The sequence below is a fragment of the Amblyomma americanum genome, chromosome 8, assembly GCF_052857255.1.
Source record: "Amblyomma americanum isolate KBUSLIRL-KWMA chromosome 8, ASM5285725v1, whole genome shotgun sequence".
Lineage (NCBI taxonomy): Eukaryota > Metazoa > Arthropoda > Arachnida > Ixodida > Ixodidae > Amblyomma > Amblyomma americanum.
Genome location: NC_135504.1, coordinates 75068396 through 75094058, shown reverse-complemented (window position 1 = coordinate 75094058; position 25663 = coordinate 75068396). Strand labels below are relative to the sequence as shown.

At 46.9% G+C, this 25663-nt stretch overlaps 1 protein-coding gene across 5 annotated transcripts in view; it reads left to right on the top strand.

Annotated features, from left to right (window-relative positions):
* LOC144101936 (uncharacterized) overlaps positions 1-22959 on the top strand; it is a 97198-nt gene extending 74239 nt beyond the window's left edge. For all 5 annotated transcript variants that reach the window (XM_077635171.1, XM_077635170.1, XM_077635172.1 and 2 more), the window contains 5 exons: positions 2499-2600; positions 6527-6652; positions 9529-9590; positions 16899-17020; positions 22449-22959. In XM_077635171.1, the coding sequence (XP_077491297.1) occupies positions 2499-2600; positions 6527-6652; positions 9529-9590; positions 16899-17020; positions 22449-22492 (456 nt within the window). In that variant the 3' untranslated portion in view covers positions 22493-22959. The remainder of the gene's footprint in view (positions 1-2498; positions 2601-6526; positions 6653-9528; positions 9591-16898; positions 17021-22448) is intronic.
* Positions 22960-25663: the final 2704 nt, after the last annotated feature.

Below are 25663 nucleotides of genomic sequence, written 5' to 3'. Positions count from 1 at the left end.
GCTTCCATCGAGCCAATGGCAGGGCCATCCGCGCCCTAGGCAGGGACAGCGAATGCTGCTTTGCCACCCTCAAAGCAGGGAGCGCCGGTCCATGGGTCAGCATCCTGCAGGACCCCCTCCCCCCGGGAGAGTACTGAAACTAACACAACTGCGGCTGCGCGGTCCTCCAGCACCTCTGGCGAGGTGATGGATATAACTCCCAGTCCGCCTGCTTTGTAGCGGCGGAACAGTGAGCGGAAGAAAGACAGGCCCCTCATAACGGGCCCACCATCTAAGTAAAACCCCTTTCATTTCCTCTCAAAAACATAAACACTGCTTTTTTAAATCAGTGGAATTGTAGAGGATTTATGCAGAATTACAGTGCATAACACATTTATGCATAACATATTTTAGGGTCAATGTTACCTATAGTTTTATGTCTTCAGGAGACCAATCTTGGTCCACAAGATGTGCATATCCTGAAACATTATAAAACATTTAGACACGATTGAGAGCACGCAAATCGACTGTCGCGAGGCATCGCTATTGTCGTTCAAAGCGGCGTCCCTGCTCAAGAAATCAAGCTCAATACAAAACTTGAGGTGGTTGCAGTCAGCATCGTCAGCTATAAAACACTAACAATCTGTTCCATATACATTCCTTCACATTTTACATTAACAGTCAGTGATCTAGAAGAACTGATAGATGAACTTTCAGAGCCATATCTGGTAGTTGGGGATTTTAACGCTCACTCCCCTTTTTTGGGAAGCGAGTGCTGCGACTCTAGGGGGCAAACAATCGAAGATTTTATTCTCACTAACAATATATGTCTTTTAAACACGGAAAAGGCCATATACTGTTCTCCAACCTCGGGCAAGATGAGCTGTTTAGATTTGTCTTTTAGTTCGCCATCTGTTTTTAACGATTTTAAATGGGACGTTATCGACAACCCATATGGCAGTCTTCACGAGCGGTGCGGCAAAAACACAGTGTGGTGGACAAAGTAATGCAAGGAAGCAAAAAAAACAACAAAATAGAGCTTGGGGCAAATTTTGCAGGTACTCTACACATGAGAACCTCGTACGTTTTAAAAAGGCAAGAGCGAGAGCTCGGTACGTCCATCGCAGTGCCGAGAAAGCCTCATGGCAGAGTTACATTTAATCTATAAGCTGTCAGATTACATCAAAGAAAATGTGGGAACAGGTTCGGAAATTAAATGGCAACTTCTCACCGTTCACAATTCCTCTTTTGACAACACCTGGCATACAAACAAGCATAGGGGAACAGGCAGACATTTTGGGGAAACACTTCGTTGCAGTTTCTAGTTCATCTCACTATACGCAGTCCTTCCTGAAATACAAAAGTATTGCCGAAAGACAAAGACTTCCAACAAGTGGAGGTGCAAACCAACAATACAACAATTTAATCACTCTCCAAGAAATCAATGCTGTACTGTCTGCCGGCAAAAAAACTGCTCCAGGACCCGATCACATACGCTATCAAATGCTTGCCCACCTTTCCCGGCCTGCCATAGAGGCACTCTTGAATTTCTTTAAGAAGTGCTAATTGCACTGCCCATTGTAATACATCAAATTATCGCTTATTGTTTATGCTTCTGAACGAAAAAACGCCACAGTTGTATGGGCAAAACTTTTCGAAAATTTATTGTTTAAATATGCTGGTAACACAAAGAATGAATACAAGCAAAACAAAAATGAGCCACTGCAGCTGAAATTGATTACAAACAAAAATTAAAATGGAAAAAACGTTGCACATGTTCTTGGCTACCATTCTTGCCAAGTTCAGCTGAAACGGCACTTTCCGTGGCCCTTCGAGTTAGGCAGTGGGACTGTTGTGGCACTAGAGGAAGCAGTCGTGCAAAGACATGAAGTGGAGGTAGATGTGAGATGGGGTGCGCATTAAACTTGTTGCGAGTTCCGTTCTTGTTTTTTGTTATAGCAGATCTTGCAGTTCCTACTTTTTCCTTTTCATTTTTTTTTTGGTTCGGTTGGTATTGAATGGGTTCTATAGGTGACAAGGGGTTTGGGCTTCCTTGACATCATCGTGTTCAAAAATCTGCTGGTGCATTTGGTAAAATATCTGGGCAGTATGTTCCAAGGACTCTATAGCACCAAATAAAACCACTCTCATCATTTAAACATCAAGCGTCCTACATAAAATAAGACGTGAACGGTAAAACGAAACCCGTGCGAGCATGTGCTGATGTCCCGAGCCTCCGAGATGAAGTCTCGCAATCTAAACTGAAGACCATTCGATGAGAAAACACAATAGACAGGACGGGTGCCCATCCTGTCTATTGCATGTTCACTTCCTTGTTTTCTTGCGCTGTTGTATTCCTTCACCCAATTTGCATTTGCCCTAACTGCGCAAGTCGACCATCATTGTTTTTGTACTTTCGGCCTTCCAGAAACTTTTGTGGGTACCTGTACAATTGTTTCATTGTGTGCAATATGTGCATATGCTGCAGTTGGTTGGATGGTGGTGGTATTGTGATGCAGGACACCCTGGAGTGCGCCCTGCGGCTGCACGGGGATCCACACATCCGCTGTGGGCTGGTCACTCCACAGGACGTCGAGCTGCACCAGAGGCTCATCACGCAGGTGGGGGCAAAAGTCTGCCTGCTCTGGGGCTCACACTGAAAGGAGGCAGTTTAAGTTGAAAAGAAATGCCAACCATACCTGGAAAAAAAAAAAAAACGACGTTTGTGAACAGACTTGCTTCCTTCATCATGTGCGACTGTGGGCAAGTTGCAGCTTGACTTTTTAAGCCCTCTTTTAATCAGCCACAGGGTCATTGACCGTAGACCGTGGATGTAAGACGGGGAAAGCAAGACTGCTCCATAATGGTAAGGGTCTCCGTGGCTTGTTTTCAGTGGCAGCCCTGGAGCTTCTTTGCGTGCAGCACATGAGGAGGCTTCACCACGCAATCAGTGAACAGCAGGCGACAGCACACTGGAATAATGGCAATACCAAGCAGACAGAAGCGAGGGAAGCACACATTGGCACTAAAGCAGTACAATGCCTTCAAAAAAAGAAAAAAATTCAGTTACAAGGCAATCCTCTCGGCTGGCTGGCTAATATGCACTGCTGATAGCCGCTGCTTCCACGGGCTCCCGGCAAAGCTCCAAAAACAATACTCTATGAGCTATCAACAGGGGCCTGGCGATCATCAACAAGCATGCTGCTCTGCGTGCATTAGAAGGCCACGGGAAACAATGTAATATGCAGTTCAGGTCTGGTGACGAATATTCTAATAATTGTTGACACCACGCCACTTAGAGAGCCTGTCCAAATTTGCCGATGGCAGCCACAGCGTATCCGAATAAACGAGCTTCTGATGCCATAGACTTGCGTTGGTGTTTGGCGGGACTTGAGCAACGTACCAAATTACCCAAATTTTAAAATCTTTTTGTAGGCACAGCGAGAGCTTCTGATCAGACGGAGTCACGATTTTTTCTCCTCTCTCTCTTGTTGTTGTGATGTTGTTGTTGCATCCAGATGTTGACGTGGAGTGGTAGAGGGCGGGTCTCGTGAGTGACCCGGGGGATGTAGTTCGCGTCTGGTGAGTTTGAGACAGACGTGCAGGTCTTCTGACGTTGGCACTTGGAAAGGCTTTCCTCAAGAAGTTATTTATTACAATATTTACAAAACTGATTTACATATGCCGAAAGATTTCGGCCTCTCCGCTTTAACTGAAAAATACAATACTCCAAACTCTCGCGACTCCGGACCACCGTCGGCCACCACACTGCCAACCCGCCCGGCTGCCGCTCAAGGAACTCGCGTCTCCAACTCCGCAACCACCACTGGCCTCGCACGACCGATCTGTCCGGCTGCCACCAACCAACCTCCTGCGCTCTCCTTAGCGCGCACCCATCCCCATATCCTCCCGCCAAAACTACACCCTCAGCCAATAGGTGACTTTCCCGCCACATTTCGGACGCAACATATCACAACACAAAAGAAAAAGCACACAATATAAAATGCACGCCTTGCAACGCAAAAGAAAAGCACAAAATATCGAACACACGGCTCGCTGCAAGCTGCTGTGGCTAACTAGAAAAATGCCACAACGAGGGGGGAGAAACCATTTACGACACATGCGTCCTGTTAGCCGCTCTGGCCTAGGGTGCCCGGATGCCCGCTCGCCTCCGGCGCTGGCCCATCGAGCAAGCTGCCGTGGCTAACTAGAAACATGCCACAACGAGCGGGGAGAAACCATTTACGACACATGCGTCCTGTTAGCCGCTCTGGCCTAGGGTGCCCGGATGCCCGCTCGCCTCCGGCGCTGGCCCATCGAGCAAGCTGCCGTGGCTAACTAGAAACATGCCACAACGAGCGGGGAGAAACCATTTACGACACATGCGTCCTGTTAGCCGCTCTGGCCTAGGGTGCCCGGATGCCCGCTCGCCTCCGGCGCTGGCCCATCGAGCAAGCTGCCGTGGCTAACTAGAAACATGCCACAACGAGCGGGGAGAAACCGTTTACGACACATGCGTCCTGTTAGCCGCTCTGGCCTAGGGTGCCCGGATGCCCGCTCGCCTCCGGCGCTGGCCCATCGAGCAAGCTGCCGTGGCTAACTAGAAACATGCCACAACGAGCGGGGAGAAACCATTTACGACACATGCGTCCTGTTAGCCGCTCTGGCCTAGGGTGCCCGGATGCCCGCTCACCTCCGGCGCTGGCCCATCGAGCAAGCTGCCGTGGCTAACTAGAAACATGCCACAACGAGCGGGGAGAAACCCTTTACGACACATGCGTCTGATCGGACCATTCCCCCTCGCTTAGGCCGAGGCTCCCGACACTCGCGTGCCACGCCACCCTGCGAGCCTCTCCCTTTTGTCGGCGCGTTCCCCTGCTCTCCTTCGGCGGCCCTCCTCACGCCTTACCACGACGTACGCCAGCTGCGCCGTGACAGACGGAACAAATTTTTGTCATCCCTTCACGTTTGTCTTAAAGGGAGAACAATCTACTACTGCTGTAGTTCAGTCAGAGGATAGGTATTTTTCCGCAGTCTGGTTTTCATATCTCAAACCTTTCCAGCTCCTCAAGTCTGCACCCACCGTAGGGGGTACTGCAGAGATAATTTTCTGACATGGAGTTCTGACAGGTGACTTCCGTGCTGATTGGCTCATCACATTTGCCATCAGTTGTGACTTCGGGCACATCTTGCAGTTTTCTGCAGTGTAGACAGCACCTAGTAGTAAGCCACTGTGTGGGTGACATACTACTGGTGTCAGCCACACTACAAACATGGCAGCACTGAAGAAATCAAAAAAGGATGCTTAAGCTTCACCTTAGCCCTTTCCGGTCATCTGTAGGCAATGCCTGACAAGTTTGGTCTGCTCTTTCTGTAGCAAAATGGCATGCCATCTGGTAGAAACTGTTGTGGCCTGCGAATTGGCTTTCCTCCCTAGGAATGGTTTTCTGATCACGCGGTTTCGAGGGCATGATTTGGCACCGAAAAATCGTGCTATCACTTCCATTCTGGCAGGTGTGTTCTACAGAAAGTTGTCTAATAACTTTGTAGAAATTGAAGACGACTTGAATGAATGAGACAGCTATGTGCCTCCTTCGACAAGGATTGCGCTGTCTGCAGTGACAACGACAGAAGGCGGCACAACGGAGACGGTATCTTTTTGGAAGACATGTGAGCCTGGCTTCCACCCAGGAGAGCACTTCTCGGGGTACCACACTCTAAGCAAGTTCCTCTGAACCCCTAGTGAAGGTGAAAAAAAATATGCTTTAATTAAATTCTTATAAGCAAATCACGACATGGCACTTCCCTTTCTTTGGGGGGAGCTAGAAGGCCCGAAAGAATGGTCACCGGTGCAGTAGTCACTGGGGCAAGCGTACCTGACTAGAAAGGGTCAAGGGTATGACGCAGTAGTGTTAATGGGTCCCTGTAGCAGCCTGGGGACCTCTTTGTGTATCACTTTGGAGTCACAATCGTTCTTTACATTCATAGGTCGCTGGGAGTCCTTATACCACTCCTGGCGCAGTGGGGCTGTAGTTAAGTGATGCACCACTGCCCCAGCACGTGGCTGTTGCAAATGCAGCCACCGGTGGGGCTTGTGAGGTCCAGGTTGCTCTTTCCTCAGCAGCTTCTTGTGACCAGTCATTAATTCAACTGCCACCTGCTTTCTGAGTCTGATGGGCAGGTTGTGACGTCACAATGTCAGGTGACCTAGGTGTCAGGTGAGCCACCTGCTTTTTTTTGTGAACAGCACTAACGCCAGATTTTCTGCAGGATGGAGCCTTAACATTATTGCGTTAAAACCTTGTGGAGACACATAACAGTTTAAATTTTTATACCTTTTTTGGAAGCAGCTTAACTTAGCAAGGTGTCCAATAAATTCCCTGAAGTCTCAGTAGAGACTATACTGATTCTATACAGATATGTTGCAATGCTTAATGTCTCTGCAGTGCTGTCTCTGCAGTGCTGTTCATATTCACGTGGGTGTGATGCTTTCATCAGGAGAGGAAAGCACTTACTTCTTGCTGCTTTCTACTGCTCATCCCTGCAGCTGACAGCCGCGTGCTACGAGCTTCATGACGTCTTCTTCAACATCCCGATTGCGGAGCGGATGCAGCTGATTGCTCAGCTGCGCACCCACGAGACTCGCCCTGTGATGAGCAACAGAAGCAGCATGGTGAGTTATCATGCTTGCGGTCCAAAGGCTTGGACAGCAGTTTGGGCATGATAAAATTACTTTGGCTCCTGAAATCAGCAGCTGCTGGAGACAGGAATCCGAACAGGGAAATATTCATTGACTGGGGCTTGTCGCAGCACAGCACTGGTCATGTGGTGAAACTATTTCTTCCAGGCAGGTGCATTCATTATTTCAAGTTAAAGAGTCACTTCAGGGAGCTGGATTTTTGAGCATGCCACTGCTTGTTGTAACGAGGATGAGGTTGTTTTTTTCTTCTCTCTACAACTGCTTTGAATCGAGCAGTTCCCTGAGTCATTCTTAGTCTTGTGCAGATGCTTTGTGCTGCAAATCATGCTGTGAAATGGCAGTACTGCAGTTTGTTGTCCCTAGTCCACTGAAGTAAACATTGTAGAAAGAATGGGTAGAACAGTAGGTAGTGCTGCTGCCTTCAGGATGGAAACAATTACTTCACTTATGTGTGTGGCCTTCCACATCACTCACTGCATCCTGTAATTGAAGGGCTTTATTTGATCTGTGGCCCATTTGATTGCCCTCGAGCTTCCATCTTGGCTAAAACCCGCGATTTTCTATGGTCGTAAATTTTAAATTCATCTAATTCGGAACAAAGGATCTGCAGTACTCTGTGAAAATCATAACGGACATTAAAAAAATCCAAAAGTTTTGTTTTGAAAGATGCCTCGCATACTGCACATGTAACACTTTTAAATCAAGGGTGGTGCTTGTTTGACACTGCCCCCTCAACAACTGAATATTAAGGGATTAATAGCAGTTGCATAATCCTGCACCTGCTGCGGTGATTGGGGCTGAAAGTGGCATGCAGCCCCACAAAGGGTCAGCACCTGCCTGCCACCTTTTTTGTTGATGGACTGTCCAACGCTGTGTCAAGAGGAAGCCCCCAGAATTCTGGGCCTTATTCGAGACAAATGATGTTTTTGCCACTTCTTGTATTGATTTTGTTTTTCAAAGGCACCATCATCGTGCCCTCCCCACAGGAGGGCATGGATGCATTGTCGCCTGAGTTGCCATACTTGAGTGGATAGTGGGGTAAACGTGTAAAGGTGTTAGTAGGACTTTGTTACCACGTTCTAGCTTTCAGGAGAATTGGTACTATGTGCAGGTTAGTCAGATTTGCATTGTTCTCTTCTTCCCACTGACATCTGCGTCAGAGATACGTCAGTACGGTCTCTGCAGGTGAACTGCACATCATGGGAGACATTAACTGTGTGATATGATAATTACAGTTTAACTTAAATTACCTAATCGGCTTCTTTATTTTTGATTTCAGGGGGGAAGATTACACAATTGAAGGCCATCAGCAGCGAAGATGAGCCCAGATTTTATATTTTCTTTGTCGGCAGTGTTGTTCAAAATATCGACTGTCAAAATTACTTATTTAAAAACTTGTTGAGTTGGCTTTCCCACAGTGCGACATTTATAAATTGATGTCGCTGCTTGTAGTCTCGCTGAAATCACGTTAATTGCTTTTGCATTAAAAAATATATACAAATGGCATTTGTATTTGCTCCATTAGAAATGTAAGTGACACAATTTTATAAATGTGCTACATGGAAAACAACCTCTACAAGATTTCAAATATGTGGTTTTGATCAATATTTCGAACCGCATTTCCAACAAAAAAAATTTAAAGGTGCGCTCACCTTTGATCGTAACGGCTTTCAATTTCGCAGTATAATCTTGCTCCCCGAAATGAAAAAGTAAAAAGTTTATTGGCTACTTTCAGCTAATTATCATCATCACCAGCCTGACTACGCCCACTGCAGGGTAAAGGCAAACATCTCTGTCCTTTTCCAGCTGCGGTCACCGTATCCCCGCAAGCTTCTTAATCTCATCCGCCCACCTAACTTTCTGCCGCCCCCAGCTACGCCTGCCTTCTCTTGCAATCCGCTCCGTTACCCTTAAGGACCAGCGGTTGTCTTGCTTTCGCATTACGCGCCCTACCCAAGCTTATTTCTTCCTCTTGATTTCGACTAGGATGCCATTAACCCGCATTTATACTCTCACCCACTCTGCCCCCTTTCGGTCTCTTAACGTTACACCTACCATTTTTCTTTCCATAGCTTGCTGCATTGTCCTTAACTTAAGCTGAACCCTTTTCGTTAGCCTCCACGTTTCTGCCCCGTAGGTGAGTACTGGTAAGATACAGCTGTTGTATACTTTTGAGGGATATTGGTAAATTGCCATTCATGATCTGAGAGAACCTGCCATATGCGCTGCACTCCATTCGTGATCCTGATCAGCGGTCACCACCTGCCCTATTCTCTTACCACTTCCAGCACGTTGCTGCCAATTGTGAACTGCTGTTCCCTCGCAAGACTGTTGAACGTTACTTTGGTTTTCTGCATGTTAATTTTAAGACCCACCGTTCTGCTCTGCCTGTCTGACTTATTGATCATGCTATGCAGCACGTGATCGCCAGTCGCAGTGAATGGTGTTACGCAGCTGTAAATAAATCCTTACAGCCAAAAAACATGCCAATGAGAATGGATTTTGCATGTTTCTGAATACAGATGTTTGCTTTTGGATGATATCAATTTAGATGATGCAAACATTTTTTGCAACCGTGTGAGACCTGTAGCATATTCTGCTATTGCATGGAGCACACTTTGACATTTGGACTTTTGTTACCTGTTCCACAGAAAAAGATACCAACCTTTATGGGTTTATGTGCAAATGCAGCAGTGATATTTGTTTAGCACATGTCTAAAGTACCTCCTAATTGCTGATAGGTAAGGTGCAAGAGCATTTCGATCGCCAAAGTGTACTATGTATTATTAATGCGCAACTGTACATCTGTGCTTTGTGAGGCTAAACTCGTGTGGTGCCCTGGACTGCAGGACCGAGGAGCCCGCAAGATCTCCTCCGCCACGCAGAAGGTGCTCGAAAGGCGCATCTCCAAGTGAGTGCCTTTTCCTTGCGCTTGCCTTGGCACCCTGGTGAGTAATTGAATGCAGTGCAGCTAGGGGGCTCTGCAAAACGTTAAACGATGAAGGTATCGGTCATGAGGTAATGATTTTCTACAGGAAATATCTCGAGAAAATAAAGTTGAAATAACATGGGAAGGGATTAAGAGTGCGACAACTATCGAGGTACACAAAGGATTACGGCAAGCTTGTCCTCTATCACTGCTGCTGTTCATGCTTTATGCGATAAGTATGGAAAGAAGGCTACAAGGAAGCAATCTAGGTTATGATCTGTCATACAGATTAGGCGGAAAGGTTGTTGAGCAACGACTATGTGGACAATATTGTACTGTTAACAGATAGCCAGGAAGACTTGCAAACGCTGGTTAATTGCTGTGGAGACGAAGGAGACAGTCTAGGTTTCAGTTTTAGCGCAACTAAGTCAGGTGTGATGGTTTTCAACGGTACAACTGATCACGAGCTTACAATACAAGGCCATGAAATACCCCGAGTGGCCGAATACAAATATCTGAGGCTATGGGTAAACAAAGGGCATACGTACACGGAAAAGCACGAACAGTCTCTCATAGCAAAAGGGCGAAGAGATGCCGAGATAATGAAACATAGGGCATTGTGGGGGTACAACAGGTATGAAGTCCTCAGAGGTATTTGGAAAGGAATAATGGTACTGGGGCTTACTTTCGGGAATGCGGTTCTATGCTTCAGGGCTGAAGTTCAGTCGCGATTAGAAGTAAATCTGAGAACTGTCAGAAGATTAGCACTAGGTGCCCACAGGAAAAACCAGAAACGAGGCAGTACAGGGGGATATGGGCTGGGCAACGTTCGAAGCACGGGAAGCTCAGAGTAAAGTACTATATGAAGAACATTTAAGGAAATTGGACCATAACCGGTGGGCAGCTAAGGTCTTTAAATGCCTATGCAGAAAGAGCGTTGATTCACAGTGGCGGAAACAAACTAGAAAGCTGACCAATAAGTTTGCCAGACACGAGGGCGGAGAAAGAAAGAGCATTAAACGACAGGTTAAAAACGCGGAAGGTGAAAATTGGATAGATTCAATGGAAAAGAAGCATAGTGTAGAACTATATCGATACTGGAAAAGGCAGATCAGGAGGGAAGCGATTTACGATAACTCAAGAGGCAGTGTCCTGCTGTTTGAAGCTAGATCAGGGTGTCTTAGAACGCGCAGCTACAAAAAGAAATTTAATGAGGAAGATGACTCATGCGCTCTGTGTGGTAAATCAGTAAAAACAATAGAACACCTCGTTCTATAATGTGATGGTATCCATCCCAATATCGTTGCAGGCGCAATCACTCTTCCTGAAGTTCTAGATTTTACAGATAACTATGGTCATGTAAATAAATCTGCGGTGGAAATTAGCAGAAGGCGATTGGAAGATTGGTGGTTTAAAAGCAGAGAGGTGGCATAAGGTTAGAAGTGTAGGAAGACGTATTTAAAGAAAATGGCAAATTTTAACTTTCAACACAGTTAAACATGTGCTCCGTGTTACTACAGTTGATGAAATGTATGTCACTTTTGGCTACTGTGGCTGCCTGCTTGCGATCAGCCACGTCACATGATATAAAGTTTTTAAGTTGTGCAAACAGTTGCATCATAATTACAGGGAGTACACGAGGCATTTTTCTAAAATGTTCCCATGCTGTTATAAATCAGCAAAATTTTTTATGGGGCTCGTGGTTGTCTGTTCAAACAAAATAGGAAGAAAATTGGTGGAAGAAAATTATTAGATGAATGGAACTCTGGATAGTTGAGGGGGACACTGCAATTAAAGACTTTCATTATTTATGCATGAAATTTAACCAAATTTAACACAGATGGGCAACATTTTATGCTGATTTCAGAACTGCATTTTATTTTAAGCTGGCTTGTATAGTTGAGTAATGCGAGCCCACTTAGTACGGACGACGACATGACTATCACAATGTAGATTAGGGCTATGGTGTCAAATCTCAGAAAGAACGCTGTGGTTACAAAATTCTGTTACAGTGAACACGCAGGCGGCAGAAACTTAAATGCTGGGACACACTACATGGTCTCCATCACGATGCTACCCGAGCATTGATACTGCTTTCGCTCTTCGCACAAAGACTGTAAAAAGGGTGCAAGTTACGCGATGAAAATAAAAAGAAACATATCAAAAAGGAGGCTTGGCCGCTGTGGGAAATGACTTCGTGGCAGAGAAAAGAAGCGGCCAGTCGTCAGTAGTAAGCAGTACCTGTGTTCCTCTTCCAACGTGCAGTACACTGAGAATTTCTTTGTGGAAGGCCATGAGAAGACAGTGTCACGCCTGACATTCATTATGAGAAGAGACACAATCTCGTACTATGTTTGAGCGCATTTGTCAGTTGCGCCAGTTATTACTTATGCTGCGCGCACTGGTCAACGATATTCTTTAGAAGCCGGATTAAGCATTACAAGCTGAAAAAGCCTGAGCTCCCTTTTTCATGAAATTGTGCTCTTGTATGGGTCTTGGCTAGGAGCAGGTAGCCGGTTGTACGTCATGGATGCTAGGGCTGCATGTGAGCTTTGAGAAAGGCCATTTACCACAAATGCGCGTAAGGGCCGCACCCTGCAAAAAGAGCGCTTTCCGAGGCAAGCCATGCAAGTTCCCCGAACTGGAAGAAGAGCTGCTCTGCTAAGTGATGAAAATGCGGAACAATAGCTACATGTTAACGAGCGACATGCTGCGCTACTTCTTGCGGGATGAATATGCACCAGAGCAGAGCAGCAGCTCAGAGTCGGAATACTCCGCGAATGACAATTGGACATAGAATAAATGCCGCTCATTCCCTGATTGGTGTGTTTTTACTTAGAAATTTTTTTTTTTTCGAAAATCACGTGTATGGGCCGCACTCTGAAAATTGGCCCTCAATGCTGAAAAAAAAAAATTCCGGCCCTTACACACGTTTATGCGGTATCTTGAACTGCAGCTGTGATAATCTCATCGAAAGCCTTTGTGCTTTATTTGACCCAAAAATCGACTAGCTAAGAATAAACCTTGGACGGCGTGGAATGTTTTCTGTGTGCAAAAACAGTCTTCTGCCGACACTGCACCCGCACACAGCGTCGGTGTGACCTGCAAAATGCTGTCACTGGTTAGTACTCAGCAGAGACAGCATCCTGACAAAATGCAGGCGCCGTAGACGCTGAAATGGTATTTAAGAGTACAGATTTTGCGCTTGGCTGATATGTGCCCCAAAATTCAGGGTGCCGTTTCTTTGCATGATCCATTAGGCCTAAACTCAGTGTTAGTCACTGAGTGACAGCAATCAAAGACAAAGTGATAGCTTAGAAAATCATCGTTTGTTTATTCCCTTGCTTGTCTGCCTCGTTTATCACCTCATATGATGTTGGCTTTGGAAAGAAGTTCACGGTATTCCAACCAGTGGAAGCTCCTATCACTCCTCTTAAAGGGGCCATGAAAGCCAATTTTCCCGCATGCCCTGCTTATCGTCTTTAATTCCCAACACGTTAAATTACAATTCCCCAATTTTCAGTTGATTCTGTGCAGTAAATATTTTTAAAACGAATTTTTTCCGTTTCTTCTGCGAACTGCTTGCTGCTCTGGCAACGCCTGATCGCTGACGTCACAAGGGCATACCTGCCTCGAGTCGTCTGCTGCGCGCTGTTGAGGTGCTTGCATGGACACCGTAGACAGCGGTCGCTCGAAAAGTTTTTTTTTTAGCTTATCGAAATAAAATGTTTTCAGTTTTTTCTTTTAGGAAGCCGTCAGCTTAGTACGCGACCTGAGTGATCCTTGAAAAAGCGGACTTGCTCGTGGCACCCTTTTTCTGATTGTTGAGGAAAGAGAAATCGATGGACCCCTGCTTTATTATTTACGCTCATAAACACGCTATTTTTATGTTATGAGTGTGGTTCCTTTTGAGCAGCCAAGTGCTCCCGTATGTGAAAAGCGGCACGTGCCGCGCATGCCTTCGCCGATGTGCGCCATGAAAGTTGCAGCGTTTTGTAGCTGGCTACTACTTTCTTGTCCGCTATTCATCGGCTCGACAATTAAACTCAAATTATCTCAAGGTGGCACTAGCGTAACGTTCAGGCATGAAAGGAGCAGAGAAAAGTGCCGACTGTGACGACTTCTCCGCTGCATGTACGCACTTGTAAGTCGATCATACATTCCCTTCGACTCGTAGAATACATTTGCAGGAACTAAGCCGCTTGCAAAACCCTACGCGGCTCAAATGCTTTCAGTGCCCGCACCGATGGATAGTCGTTACCGTCTAAATGAGTGCTTCAAAATAACGGCGCATCATTTAGCATTTCGCTGTGCGTGCGCATTGTGCCCCAGGAGTGCGACGATTACGACAACTGCAGCCCCGCGCCGAAGTTGTTTACATGGCTGTGTGCAAACAGTACTGCTCGTTTGCGTCGTATAAAACACTAGGTGGTTTCTTTTCATCTTAAATATTATGGACTCTTGCTTACAAATTGTAGTTTTACTCATTTACACCCTATGATAACACTGCAATTTGCCCCGATGATGCTATATCGCCTGCTTGGGAAACGCTTTGCGTTCGATACCGGCACTTCCCGCTAATTGTATCTGCTTCCTTTTATGTCACCAAAATTTAATTTTAAATCGCTTTAGCTAAAAATACGTTCGGATATTGTGTAGGAAAACAGCGCAAAAAACACAGGATTAAGAAAGACAGACAGACTCAAGCGCTGACTAACAACAGAGTGTATTTAGTGCGAGAGCGAAATAAATACACGGAAGAAATGACTGATGTGCAGGCTGGAAAACAACGTCAAGGCAAGGGCACCAAGCTCGTCAGTCTGAGTTAAGGTAGTTCAGCTCGTGGCGTGATAATGAAACAGAAGGTTTGCTGGCACATGAAGATTCCTTGAGCGCGAGGACAAGGGCGTCATAGATTTCCCCCGTGCGTTGCTCAGGGTAGCATCTGAGAATTTTGCACTTCAAAAAGGGGGACGCAGTCCTCACACGATTTATAGTATGCAACCACGTTGCTTTTGGGAACAATGACCTCCAAGGATGAGGCGTGCTGCCTGAGGCGATCATTTATACAGCGCCCCGTCTGACCAACATACGAGGGTCCACAATTAACAAAAACACAGCCAGATTTGTTGTCCACAGTCCACGCCGACGGCTGCTGTCGGCTGTCTTTCGCACATGCTATGCAGTCCGGGTCACATTTCGCCACTTCCCCCTTATTGTATTTGCGTCCTGCGATGTATGCAGTCATCGCTTTGAGGGCACTGTAGTCAAAAAACTATGCTTGACTGCTATTTGCAGACGCTAGAACTTGCAAATTCACTCTTCGCAATTGCCGAAATCGTGCACACGAATCCTGCGTACTCGCTAGGCCTTGTCACGAAAGGGGCCGGCGGTCCACCTTCGACAGAAATTCCAAGAATATGGCAAAAGTTCCTCACTGATTAGTAAGAAAGTGTGAAGATATGATATGTAGCCGCTTGTTTTGCTTTTTTTGATACGGACAAGGTACACAAGCGCTGTTTTTCCGGCTGTCGCCTCACTGGCGTGTAGCTTTCGCTCGGCCGCACTAGCCCAGGCGATGGCGGCGAGCGGCACCATCGTGCGGTGTTTTCTGCCCATGTCGCTTGCCTCGCCGATCGACTCTATGCGCAGGCGCCGATTGAAAGCACATCTTCGATGGTGCACGCACATCGCGTATGTTGCCGTGGCTAGCATGTGAGGTCCAATAAGTTTTAAAATTCTTAAGTTTATGGAATGTCATACCAACTAGTCCCCCACCACACTCTTCTGGTTCCCACTAAGCTGACTCTTAACATTACTACAATACGTGGTCGTTAATGGTGCTGGCATCGTTGGTCTAGCGTATCAGACCGCGGTGCGTCAGCGACAGCATTTGCATACCGACCAGCTCACCAACCGTCGATCGCCATCACATCGGCCTAGTGTGACCGGACCTTACCTATACCGAAGTAAAACTGCGTTACTGTTATTATCGTTTTTGCGGCACCAGTCATTCATATATGGGGGACGACTGCTACTTCGATCGCCCGTGAAAGTACAGGGGGGAACGAGACCTCGCTGTAGAACATTGCACCAACGAGAGCAGACGACGTTGCTTCCTGTATGCCCTAGTCACGTCACGAGAGCGTTCAATATGGCGGTCGCTGCCGGTGGGAGGATTCTCCCGGTCTCAATTTCGATTGTATTTTTTGGAATATACAGCGCGCCAAGGGCAGCAAAATTTCGGAAATTGAATCATAAGCTCTTGTATTAGTTATTGAAGCACAAAACAGCAATATGAAGAATGACCATATCATGGCCCCTTTAATGGTGATACTAAGATAGTGGTGCTCCATTTTCGGAAACTCTCGAATTCATGGGGAGCCGGTACCATTAGAAGCGCAATTCACTCACAATTTTCAGCGACCACGCATCAAAAATAGGTCATTTCTTAAAATGCGTTGCATATTTCGCTACAATTTTACAGCATGAGAAAGGTGACAAAAAAAAAATGGCCATTCTGTTTGCCACGTCTCTTTTTAAAAGGAGAATGGAGTGTGGGACTTGTTGGTCGGTCATCATGAGAAGATGACCTGATGAATTTCAGCACACAACAAAATGGGGCACAGAGCAAAAAGGTATAACTAAAAGGAGCGCATATTACAGTCTGAGCTGCTCTTAGCTTGCTCCTCAAAAAAGATTCTGTGGCGGCAGTGCCTGCACAGACCTCTGGTAACAATGTGTCTCCCACCTATGAGGCCAGCACCTTCCACATACAAAGCAGATGGTCCAACCCCTAGGCCACTGCTGAAGTGGTACTAGTCGAGAGGGTAGAGCAACCGTGCAGCAAACACTAGCACTAGTGGAAGAAGGACGCAGGACAGTGCTGGGCTAACAGTTGATTTTGAGTTGAAATCAGTCGAAATCTCGCATCTTTCCGCTGGTTCTGTTTGGTTAGTAGCTCGTTTGCTGGTTGAGCAGTGTTAGTGGCATAGCAGACCATGCAAGCTGGACGTCATCACCCACATGACCTCTCCAATGCCTCAGAAATCTTCCAATATTGCTATCTTGTATTAACATTTTTTGTTTGTTTTTAATTCGGGGCTTGCTTTTTCCTTGTCCTCTCCATTTCTCGAGTTTCCCCTTGCATTGAACATTGTAGAACGTTAGTGTGGATGGCCACCTAGCTTGCAGCCCCACCCAAGTGTGGGGCTACTGACCTCCGGCCACGGCATTGTGTGCACGAGGGTGTCTCCTCATGGTGTTGACGTTGCTCCTCTTATGCCTCAGGTTGGCCGGTCAAGACCACCAAGTGCAGACCAAGCGGCCGACTGCTGTGGTGCGAGCCCAAACAATCGTTGTGACCGGCCCGTCGGACACATGTCACACGGCTGGAGCCACGGCACAGCCCGGTGAGAGGCAGGCGTGCAAAATCTCCATAGGCGGCGTAGTTTGAAGTTTCAGTGTGCAAATTTTGTGAAACTGAAGCAAATATTGCTTAACCCTATGTGCAGCACTGTGGCATGTGTCCCACTTGCTTCAACTTATGCTTCAACTTGCTTCAATTATGCTCTTGTATACCATATCTCGTGTGTAATACTACCGAACCATCACACAAGCCATGCAGTCTGTTTTTATATTTCACTAATAGGCCTTCTTGGTGTTCTGTGTGTTTTTACAATTGCGGGTGTAGTTTGATGTGGCCCATCTTTGCAGAGAAAAAAAATTTCTGAAAAATTGTTTACTTTTTGAGCCTTTGCCTTCAGTCAGCTGCCTTGTAATGCTTCTTAAAGTTATTTTCAATTGTATTATAAGTTTTCTTGTCCGATGAATAAGCCAAGGTCACGGGTACAACCCTGGCCGTGGAGTCTGCAATAGAATGGAGGTGAAATATGAAAATGTCTGTGGGGCTGTGTGCAGCACGTTAAAAAACCCCAGGTGGTCTACATTACTGTATTTTCGCAATTCTAAGCACCCACCCCCATTTTTGCAAAAAAATTTTGGAAAAAAGTTTGTATGCAAGGAAGAGAGCATAGCCTAGGCTGCCAGTGTGCTAGCTCACTCTGTCGTCGAGTCGGAGCTGTTGGAGTCCCAAGGTGGCACGACGTCCGCGGTGCGATCTCAGGTTTCTTGTGTTGCTCCGTTCAGACACTGTACGACCGACAGATAGTGGCACGGAACGCCAAAAACCGGCCGAAAGTTTCCCCAACAACTCTATCAGCATGTTGTCACATGGGCCTGGTATCGGCGGTGCCCGACAGGTTTTGCGAGCATCACGGTCACGCATTACTTTGGTGTCAGTTGTTTGATGGCCCTAATGGAAGGCGGGATGAGTTTGAAGAGGGCTGCCTACAGCTTGAAGTTCAAACAAATTCTAAAAGCATCTGCTGAAAATAATGGCAACCACAATGCCGCTGTAGAATCCAGCGTGGACTGAGCCTGCACCATCACGTTGAGAGAGCAGTGGGACCAGATTATCAAAGGCGCCGCGACACCTAAGAAGTTCACGGGGCCACCTAAAGGCCGAAAACTGCAAATTGGAGAAATCTCAGTTTGTTGAACAATGCAGGGGCTTCACTGTCACTGCTGATGCAATCCAGATAAAAGCGATAGAGATTGCAACAAGATTGTAGATTCCCCTCACGGTGTTTAGTGCATTCTGGGGCTGGCTGGAGAGTATGATGAGAAGAGATGGATTTCCTTTGAGACACAGGACAACGGTACGCCAGAAGCTGCCAGCTGATTTCAAAGAAAAACTTGTCGCTTTTCAGTGGTATGTGGTGAAGCTCCGCAGAGAACACAGCTTCGAGCTTGGCCAGATCGGCAACGCTGATGAGACGCCGGTGTCTTCTGACATGCACAGTTAATGAAGTAGGAGCCCGAGAAGTGAAGGTGAAGACGACACAGTACGAGAAGCAGCGTGCCACAGTGCATAACAGCTGATGGCCAAAAGCTTCCGCCATACATCATCCTCAGAATAACAAACATGCCAAAAAAATGAACATTTTCCTAAAGGGTGGATGACAGCAGAGCTGATGTCCGACTTGATTCGTGTCGCGTGGCAGCAGCGCCCGGGAGCATTGCTTGGCGGACCTGCAGGCACACAGTTGATGCTTCTTTTGGATGTGCTTTGTGGCAGTCTTACCCTGAAGGTAAAGACCAAAAGACCAAGCCTCAGAACAGCAATTGTGACTTGGTTGTGATTCCAGGCGGCATGGTGCCAGTGCTGCAACGCCTTGACATTTGAGTCAGCAATCCTTTATTAAAGCCGATCTTCAACAGGAGTATGAAGAATGGGTGTGGAACCCCTACGGGAAAGCTGCAGAAAGTGTCCCCACCAACCATCGCAAGGTGGTTTTCTGACGCATGGAAGCTGGTCCAAGTTAACGTTGTGGCCTAGTCATTCAAGAAGTGTTTGATTACAAACCACTTAGACAGAATGGAAGACAACCTGCTATGGGATACTGAGACCGGTCGCTCAAGCAGTGCGATGAACTCAAATAGCAGTGAGAGTGGCTAAGTATCAGACACAAGCGGGGGGGTCCACTGTCTGCACCCATTTTTCTTGTGATTGTTTGCCGAATAAATGTTATTTCTCATGCCCGTCTCGTTGAGATATCAGCGCAGTATACCCGAGATATCAGGATACCCCCCCTCACTTTGGCCAGTGCGATCGTGCAAAAAAAAAAAGGGTGCTTAGAATCAAGTAAATACAAATTCTGAGCCTTCCAGTACAGCATCTCTCATAGCAAGAGTCACTTTAGGCCATTAAAACCTCTTTATCCGCAATCCTAGAGTAATAGTTACTAGCTAGAGTTGTACATAGTTTTGCTCCTGGAACTGGGCTACCGTGCACCAAGCAAAAAGAAAAAAAACAGCTATTAGTCTAATGCATTCAGGGGTAACCTTAAGCCTTAGTAAATTTGAAATAAGGGTGCAATTACTCATTAGCATCTGTCCAAGCACAGGCATACTACTAGAAAGCAAACCTGTATAGCTTTCACTGGTACTTTGCAGCTGAGGAAGAGTTCGTCCTTGCCCAGGAATCGAACCCAGGACTCCCACCAGTCCAGGGCTGTCCCCCCCGAGAGATAGAAGATGGCACAGTGAGGCGAATTTGATCGGCCACTCTGAGTGGGAACGACTCATTTTGATGCTGATGAGCAATTGCTCCAGTAATTGAAATATACTCAACCTTGGGGAGCCATCCCCCTTTAACACATTGCGCTAACACCACTCCCGCTGAAAGTTGACTGGTTGGGCCTCTCCCTGTCACCTGCTAGCCGTCCTGGTTAGCACAGTTGGTAGGGTGACTGCGGTGGACAGGCAGTGGTCCTGGGTTCGATCCCCAGCCGAGGAAAAAATTTTCCCCAACTACGAAGTGTCTGTGGCAGCTGTGCAGCTTTGCTTTGTATCCGTATGGCTGTGCTTAGGTGGATGCTGATGTGTGGCTAAGCCACCTTAAGCAGCAGTCTTTGTTTGCATAGTGTGGGATGACTCTGAACTGTGTGCTATGCATTACATTCTCCTCTTTACTACACCCACACTCGCCAGGCAGCTTGAGACTGTCAGGTGTTGTAGGAGAGGTGGAGTGGTGACTTCTAACCAGGAAGACTGACTTCGGGGAAACGCAGGAAATCTGACCTTTGTAAGGAAGCTGTTGAGCTGTCAAAGGCAGGGATGTGGGGGAGCTCATTATGAGATGCATGTGAAGGGAACCAACAGTCACCGAAACCAAGGACTGCATAGGCAATTGTTTCTTTTCTACCACCTAAGCTACAACAATGGCTGTCGAATCTTCTACTTTCGTGGGTATTCATGTATTATTGTGGTTAATATTTGTGGATATTTATTTATAAATACAGCCGCCATATCTCAGTTCGTAGAGCAGCTGACACAAAATTTGGAGGTGGTGGGTTCAGTTCCCAGTGCCGGCATGTGGTTGTTTTTCCTTCTTTTTAATCAGTTATTTTTGCATCCTAAAGTGATTACACTATTGATTTCCCATTGATTAACACCACAAATTTTAAAAATAGAAACATTCCCCTATGGTCTCCTCAGTTTTGATGACTGTTGGCTTCCGTCGTATCTTTGCAATGAGGGTCTCAAGGCCCAGGAGTGGTGACAGTAGTATTTCACATGCCCGAAAATTTCCTGCCTGAAGTACTAGTTGCCATGACACGTGGGCCAGGTCATGCCATCTCTAGCTTGTCTTTCCCATGCCTGGTGTTTTCGTGTAGGCTGAAAGGCTAGTTTCCAGCCTTCTGTCGGTTAAGATAAACTCGTGCAGCGGAGAGGATGCAGGGAAGAAACGCTTGTCAAATTGGCGCCCTATTTGTGCACAACTTTTCCATTGTTATGTCCCGTTTGTTGCATCCACTATCACGTACACCACAGCAGGCATTTGGCATGATATTGCATGTGCCTTTTCAGTAATAGGGGCGTGTCATTAAGATCTCCAGTCTAGCTGGGATTTAAGAAAAGTTGTGGAGCTATGTCACTGAAATCCACAGAGCCATGCCTGTAGATGTCCTTGTCCAGTGGCTCAGCGTGCTACTGGGCTGCGAGATGAAAAGGCTGATGCCTCATCTCCTGTGTTTATGAAAAAGAAGACTCATTGCAGAGAATCCCAATTCTATTCCTACCGTAAACTCTCCAGACATTTGAGATAAATTGTTTGCGGTAACAAGACTAGGGTCAGGCATGAGAATAGCATGGGTGTGTGGAAGGGAGCAGCAGTTAATGATTGGTAATGAGGCACAGGAAGTGGCAATGGAATACGTCTACTTAGGGCTGCTAGTCACCACAGATCCAGGCCGCACAAGTGAAATAATACGAAGAATGAGAACGGGGTGGAGAGCATTTGGCAGGTTCTCTGAGTTCATCTGTAGTCACCACAGATCCAGGCCGCACAAGTGAAATAATTAGGTTCTCTGAGGTCATCAGTGGCAGTTTATCAATACTTATCAAGAGAAAAGTGCATAACAGCTATATCTCACCAGTGCTCACCTGTAGGGCAGAAACGTGGAGGCAAAGGAAAAGGTTTCAACTTACTAAAGACATTGCAGTGCGCCAAGGAAAATAGGTGTAACGTTAAGAGACGGGAAGCAGGAAGAGTGGTTGAGGGAACAAACATGGGTTAATGACATCCTGGTCGAAATCGAGAGGAAGAAATTGGCTTCAGCAGGGCATGTAATGCGAAGGCAAGATAACCATTGGTCCGTAAGGGTAACGTAGTGGATTCTAAGTGTAGGCAAGCATAGCAGGGGGCGGCAGAAGGTTAAGTGGGTGGATGAGATTAAGAAGCTTGCGGGCATAGGGTGGGCGCAGCTGGCACAGGACCGGGTTAATTGGAGAGACATGGGACAGGCCTTTGCCCTGCAGTGGGCGTAGTCAGGATGATGATGATGATGATGGTGGCGGGCAGAGTGGGTTCCAAGGGAACGCAAGCATAGCAGGGGACAGCAGAGAGTTAAGATGGACGGACAAGATCAGGAAGTTTGCAGCGATATGGTGGCCCCAGCTGGAGCAGGACCAGGTTAATTGGTGTGTGGATATGGGAGAGGCCTTCATCCTACAAGTTTGGCTGATGGCTGACTAGATCAGTTGGTTCCTTACCTCGAGAAGGAAGAGCATCAGCAGAGGAAGGACGCAGGAATTACACAACACCAGCACTAAAGAAAAGGAGGAATCAGTTGGCTACAATGGTTAATCCCTTGGTTAATCACACGTTGTGGTCTGAAATCCCAGATGTGCCTCGTTTGATTTTGCTCACTTCTGCCTGTGTAATGTTTCATTTGTGGCATCAAGAATTCCCGCGCAATCTCTTTCTCTCTGCAGGGACCACCCGCAAGATCTGCCGTCTGCCAATGTACAAAGTCTGATGCAAGGCAGCCTCCATCGTCCGTAGCCTTATTTTGCAGCTGCTGTGATATTTTTCTGACACAATGCCTTTGCCAAGCATGCCTTCAAATTTTTTTATTTCCTTATTCAACGACCAAAGCTTTCTTCTAGAGACCGAAGAGTGATAGATCTACGCCACAGACTTGCTCTGTGATAAGGGAAATGTTTTACAAGCAAGATTTTGTGCAGAAACTGCTTTTAGATTTTTACCATTTATGCTCGGGAGTATGTTAAGTGGATTGCTGAACAAATTTTTTCATTGCAGTGCGAAAGTGCTGCGCATTTTTAAGCTCATGCTTTCTTAGACTCGCATCAGGTTTTTTGAGTGGCCCGGAAACTTGATTTTGGTTTTGCCTGTGGCCGAACAAAGGACATCCCCTCAGTGAAAAAACATGTTCTCATTTCTAGCATGACAAGATCTGTTGGATCCAGAATAAATGTTTGCCTGCACATCTGTTGCCTTCCTCAGGAAAAGCGCAATGCTGCCTCTCTGCTTGAAACATGTTTCTGAGCTCCATTACTCTTACTACAAAGACTTGACTGCAGAGCCATAGGCGACAGTTCAGAACTGGCTGTAGCCAATCTTTTCATTTTCCGGCGCCGCCGCTGTGGCCCAGTGGTTGTGCTCAGCTGCTGACCTGAAAGACATGGGTTCAATCCCAGCCGCATTGGTTGCATTTCGATGGAGGCAAACTGCTAGAGACCCGTGTACAGTGCAATGTTAGTGCATGTTAAAGAACCCCAGATGGTTGAAATTTCCGGAGCCTTCCACTACGGCATCCCTCATATACAGTAGAATCTCGATAAACGGAAATCGGTTAAACGGAACTACCGCTTAAACGGAACAAACGCCTCGCGATTGGTTGGTTTTGTATTAAGCCAATGTAAAAAAAATCTCGTTAATCGGAACTCAAATTTTGCGACCACCGCTTTAACGGAACCGAAAAACTCGAAACCGCAACTAGTTGGACAAGCGCAGTGCCATCGCGGTACGCATCAATGCTCCCCTCCTTCTCCTCCCCGCGTCACCACTCCGGTTTCCGTCTCCGGCGGTTTCCGGTTTGCTCGTACACTGCCCTCCGCATCGCTCGCTCGCGTTCACGGCGGTTGTGTTCAGTTAGGCCTAAGCCCTAGAGCCCTAGAGCTTTTGTTCGGTCCGATGGCAGCGCAAAAACGACCGCACAATGCACTTGCGTTGGAAAGGAAGATGGAGATCATCAACGACTTCGAGAGTGGTGGCTTCACGAAAACGGCGCTAGCGACGAAGTACGCCGTCCCCAAAAGCAGCCTAACAAGAATTCTTCAGGACAAGGACAAGCTGCGGGAGGCGTTCGAGACGTCACGCTTTGGTCCTAAAAGAAAACGACTGCGAGCGGCTGACCACGAAGACTTGGAGAAATGCCTGGTGCTTTGGCTGCGCAGAGCCCGCAGTGAAAACATCCCAATCAGCGGGCCACTAATTCGTGCAAAAGCGGAAGAATTTGTTCTTCGCCTCGGCATCGAGGGTTTCTCGTGCAGCGAGGGGTGGCTGACCCGGTTTAAAGAGCGCAATGGACTGGTGTTTCGTGCTGTTTCAGGGGAAGCTGCCGCTGCTGACGCGACGGCATGCGGAGACTGGCGACAAAGACGGCTACCCGAGATTCTGGAGGAATACGATCCAGAGAACATCTACAATGTAGATGAGACTGCACTCTTTTACAAGTTGCTCCCCTCAAAATCGCTATCATTTAGAGGAGAGAAATGCACCGGAGGGAAACTGAGCAAGGACTGGCTGACCGTCCTTATCGGTGCCAACATGACGGGCAGCGATAAGTTGAAGCCGCTAGTGATCGGCAAATCGAAGCATCCTCGTTGCTTCAAAAACGTCGCAACCTTGCCCGTTTCATACCAGGCCAATGGCAAGGCGTGGATGACGCAAGCCATTTTTAGTGAGTGGATTTATCGCGAGGATGCGCGCTTCTCTCGCAACAAGCGGAAAGTTTTGTTCCTGGTGGATAACTGCCCTGGACACGGTACTGTGCCAGGTTTGAAGTCCATACAGCTGGAATTCCTGCCAGCGAACACCACAGCACTGCTGCAGCCTATGGATCAGGGTGTGAATCAAGCGCTCAAGTCGCGCTTCCGCAAAAATCTTCTTAGGAGGATGCTCTTATGCATGGACCAGGGGAAGGAGTACAAGGTAGATGTACTGCGTGCCGTTTACCTCCTGGATGATGCTTGGCGGCAGGTTAGTGCAACCACCATTGCCAGCTGCTTCAGGCATGCAGGATTTGCCGCAACCACAGAAAAACCCAGCACACAGAGTGAGCCTGATGATGTTCACGACGCAGCCGAGGAAGATTTGCTACTAGAGAATTGTGCTGCGATGGGCATTCAACTTGATGAATATGTCCAGATCGACAGCGATGTGGCAACATGCCCAGAAAATACCGTGCACAGCATTATAGCTGATGTCTGCCCCCCTGATGAAAGTGAAGACGAGGAGGAAGAGCTTGAAAATGAGACCGCTGACTCTGATCCTGTGGTGACACCTGCGCAGGCGGAATCGGCAGTCCAAATGCTGAAGAGTTTCTTCCAACGAGAAGAAGGTTCGGAAGTGTTTCTGCACAGCCTGTCAAGTATGGGTGATGCCATTAACAAAAAACAGCTGCGAGAGCTCAAACAAACAAATATAAAATCCTTTTTCACTAGCCAATAAGTGGTAATTCCCACTCTTTTGACATTTTTTTTTAAATTTCAGTACTAGTACTACTGGAACAAAAATTCACTGCTTATTTTTCTCTAATAAAGTTTGTTCTCATAGTGTACCGTTCTCCTTATTACCTAGATTTCGCAAATTGAGATCCGCTGAGACTGCGCGCGCGCGCGCCAGCCGCGTAGGGTTCACGCGGAAGCGGATTGCGCAATGCTGAACCTATTCTCTCTTTAAACGAAACTCCTGATAAACGGAACATATTTTCCCGGTCCCCTGAGGTTCCGTTTAACGAGAGCCCACTGTAGCTCGAGTCGCTTTGGGACGTTAGACCCCCATAAAATACTCAGTAGGGGTATGCAATTATTTAAATTTCGAATACGAATCAAATACGAATATGAAGAAAAATGACTTCGACTATCGAATCGAACATCTGTTCAGTACAAAAAAATACTCTGTA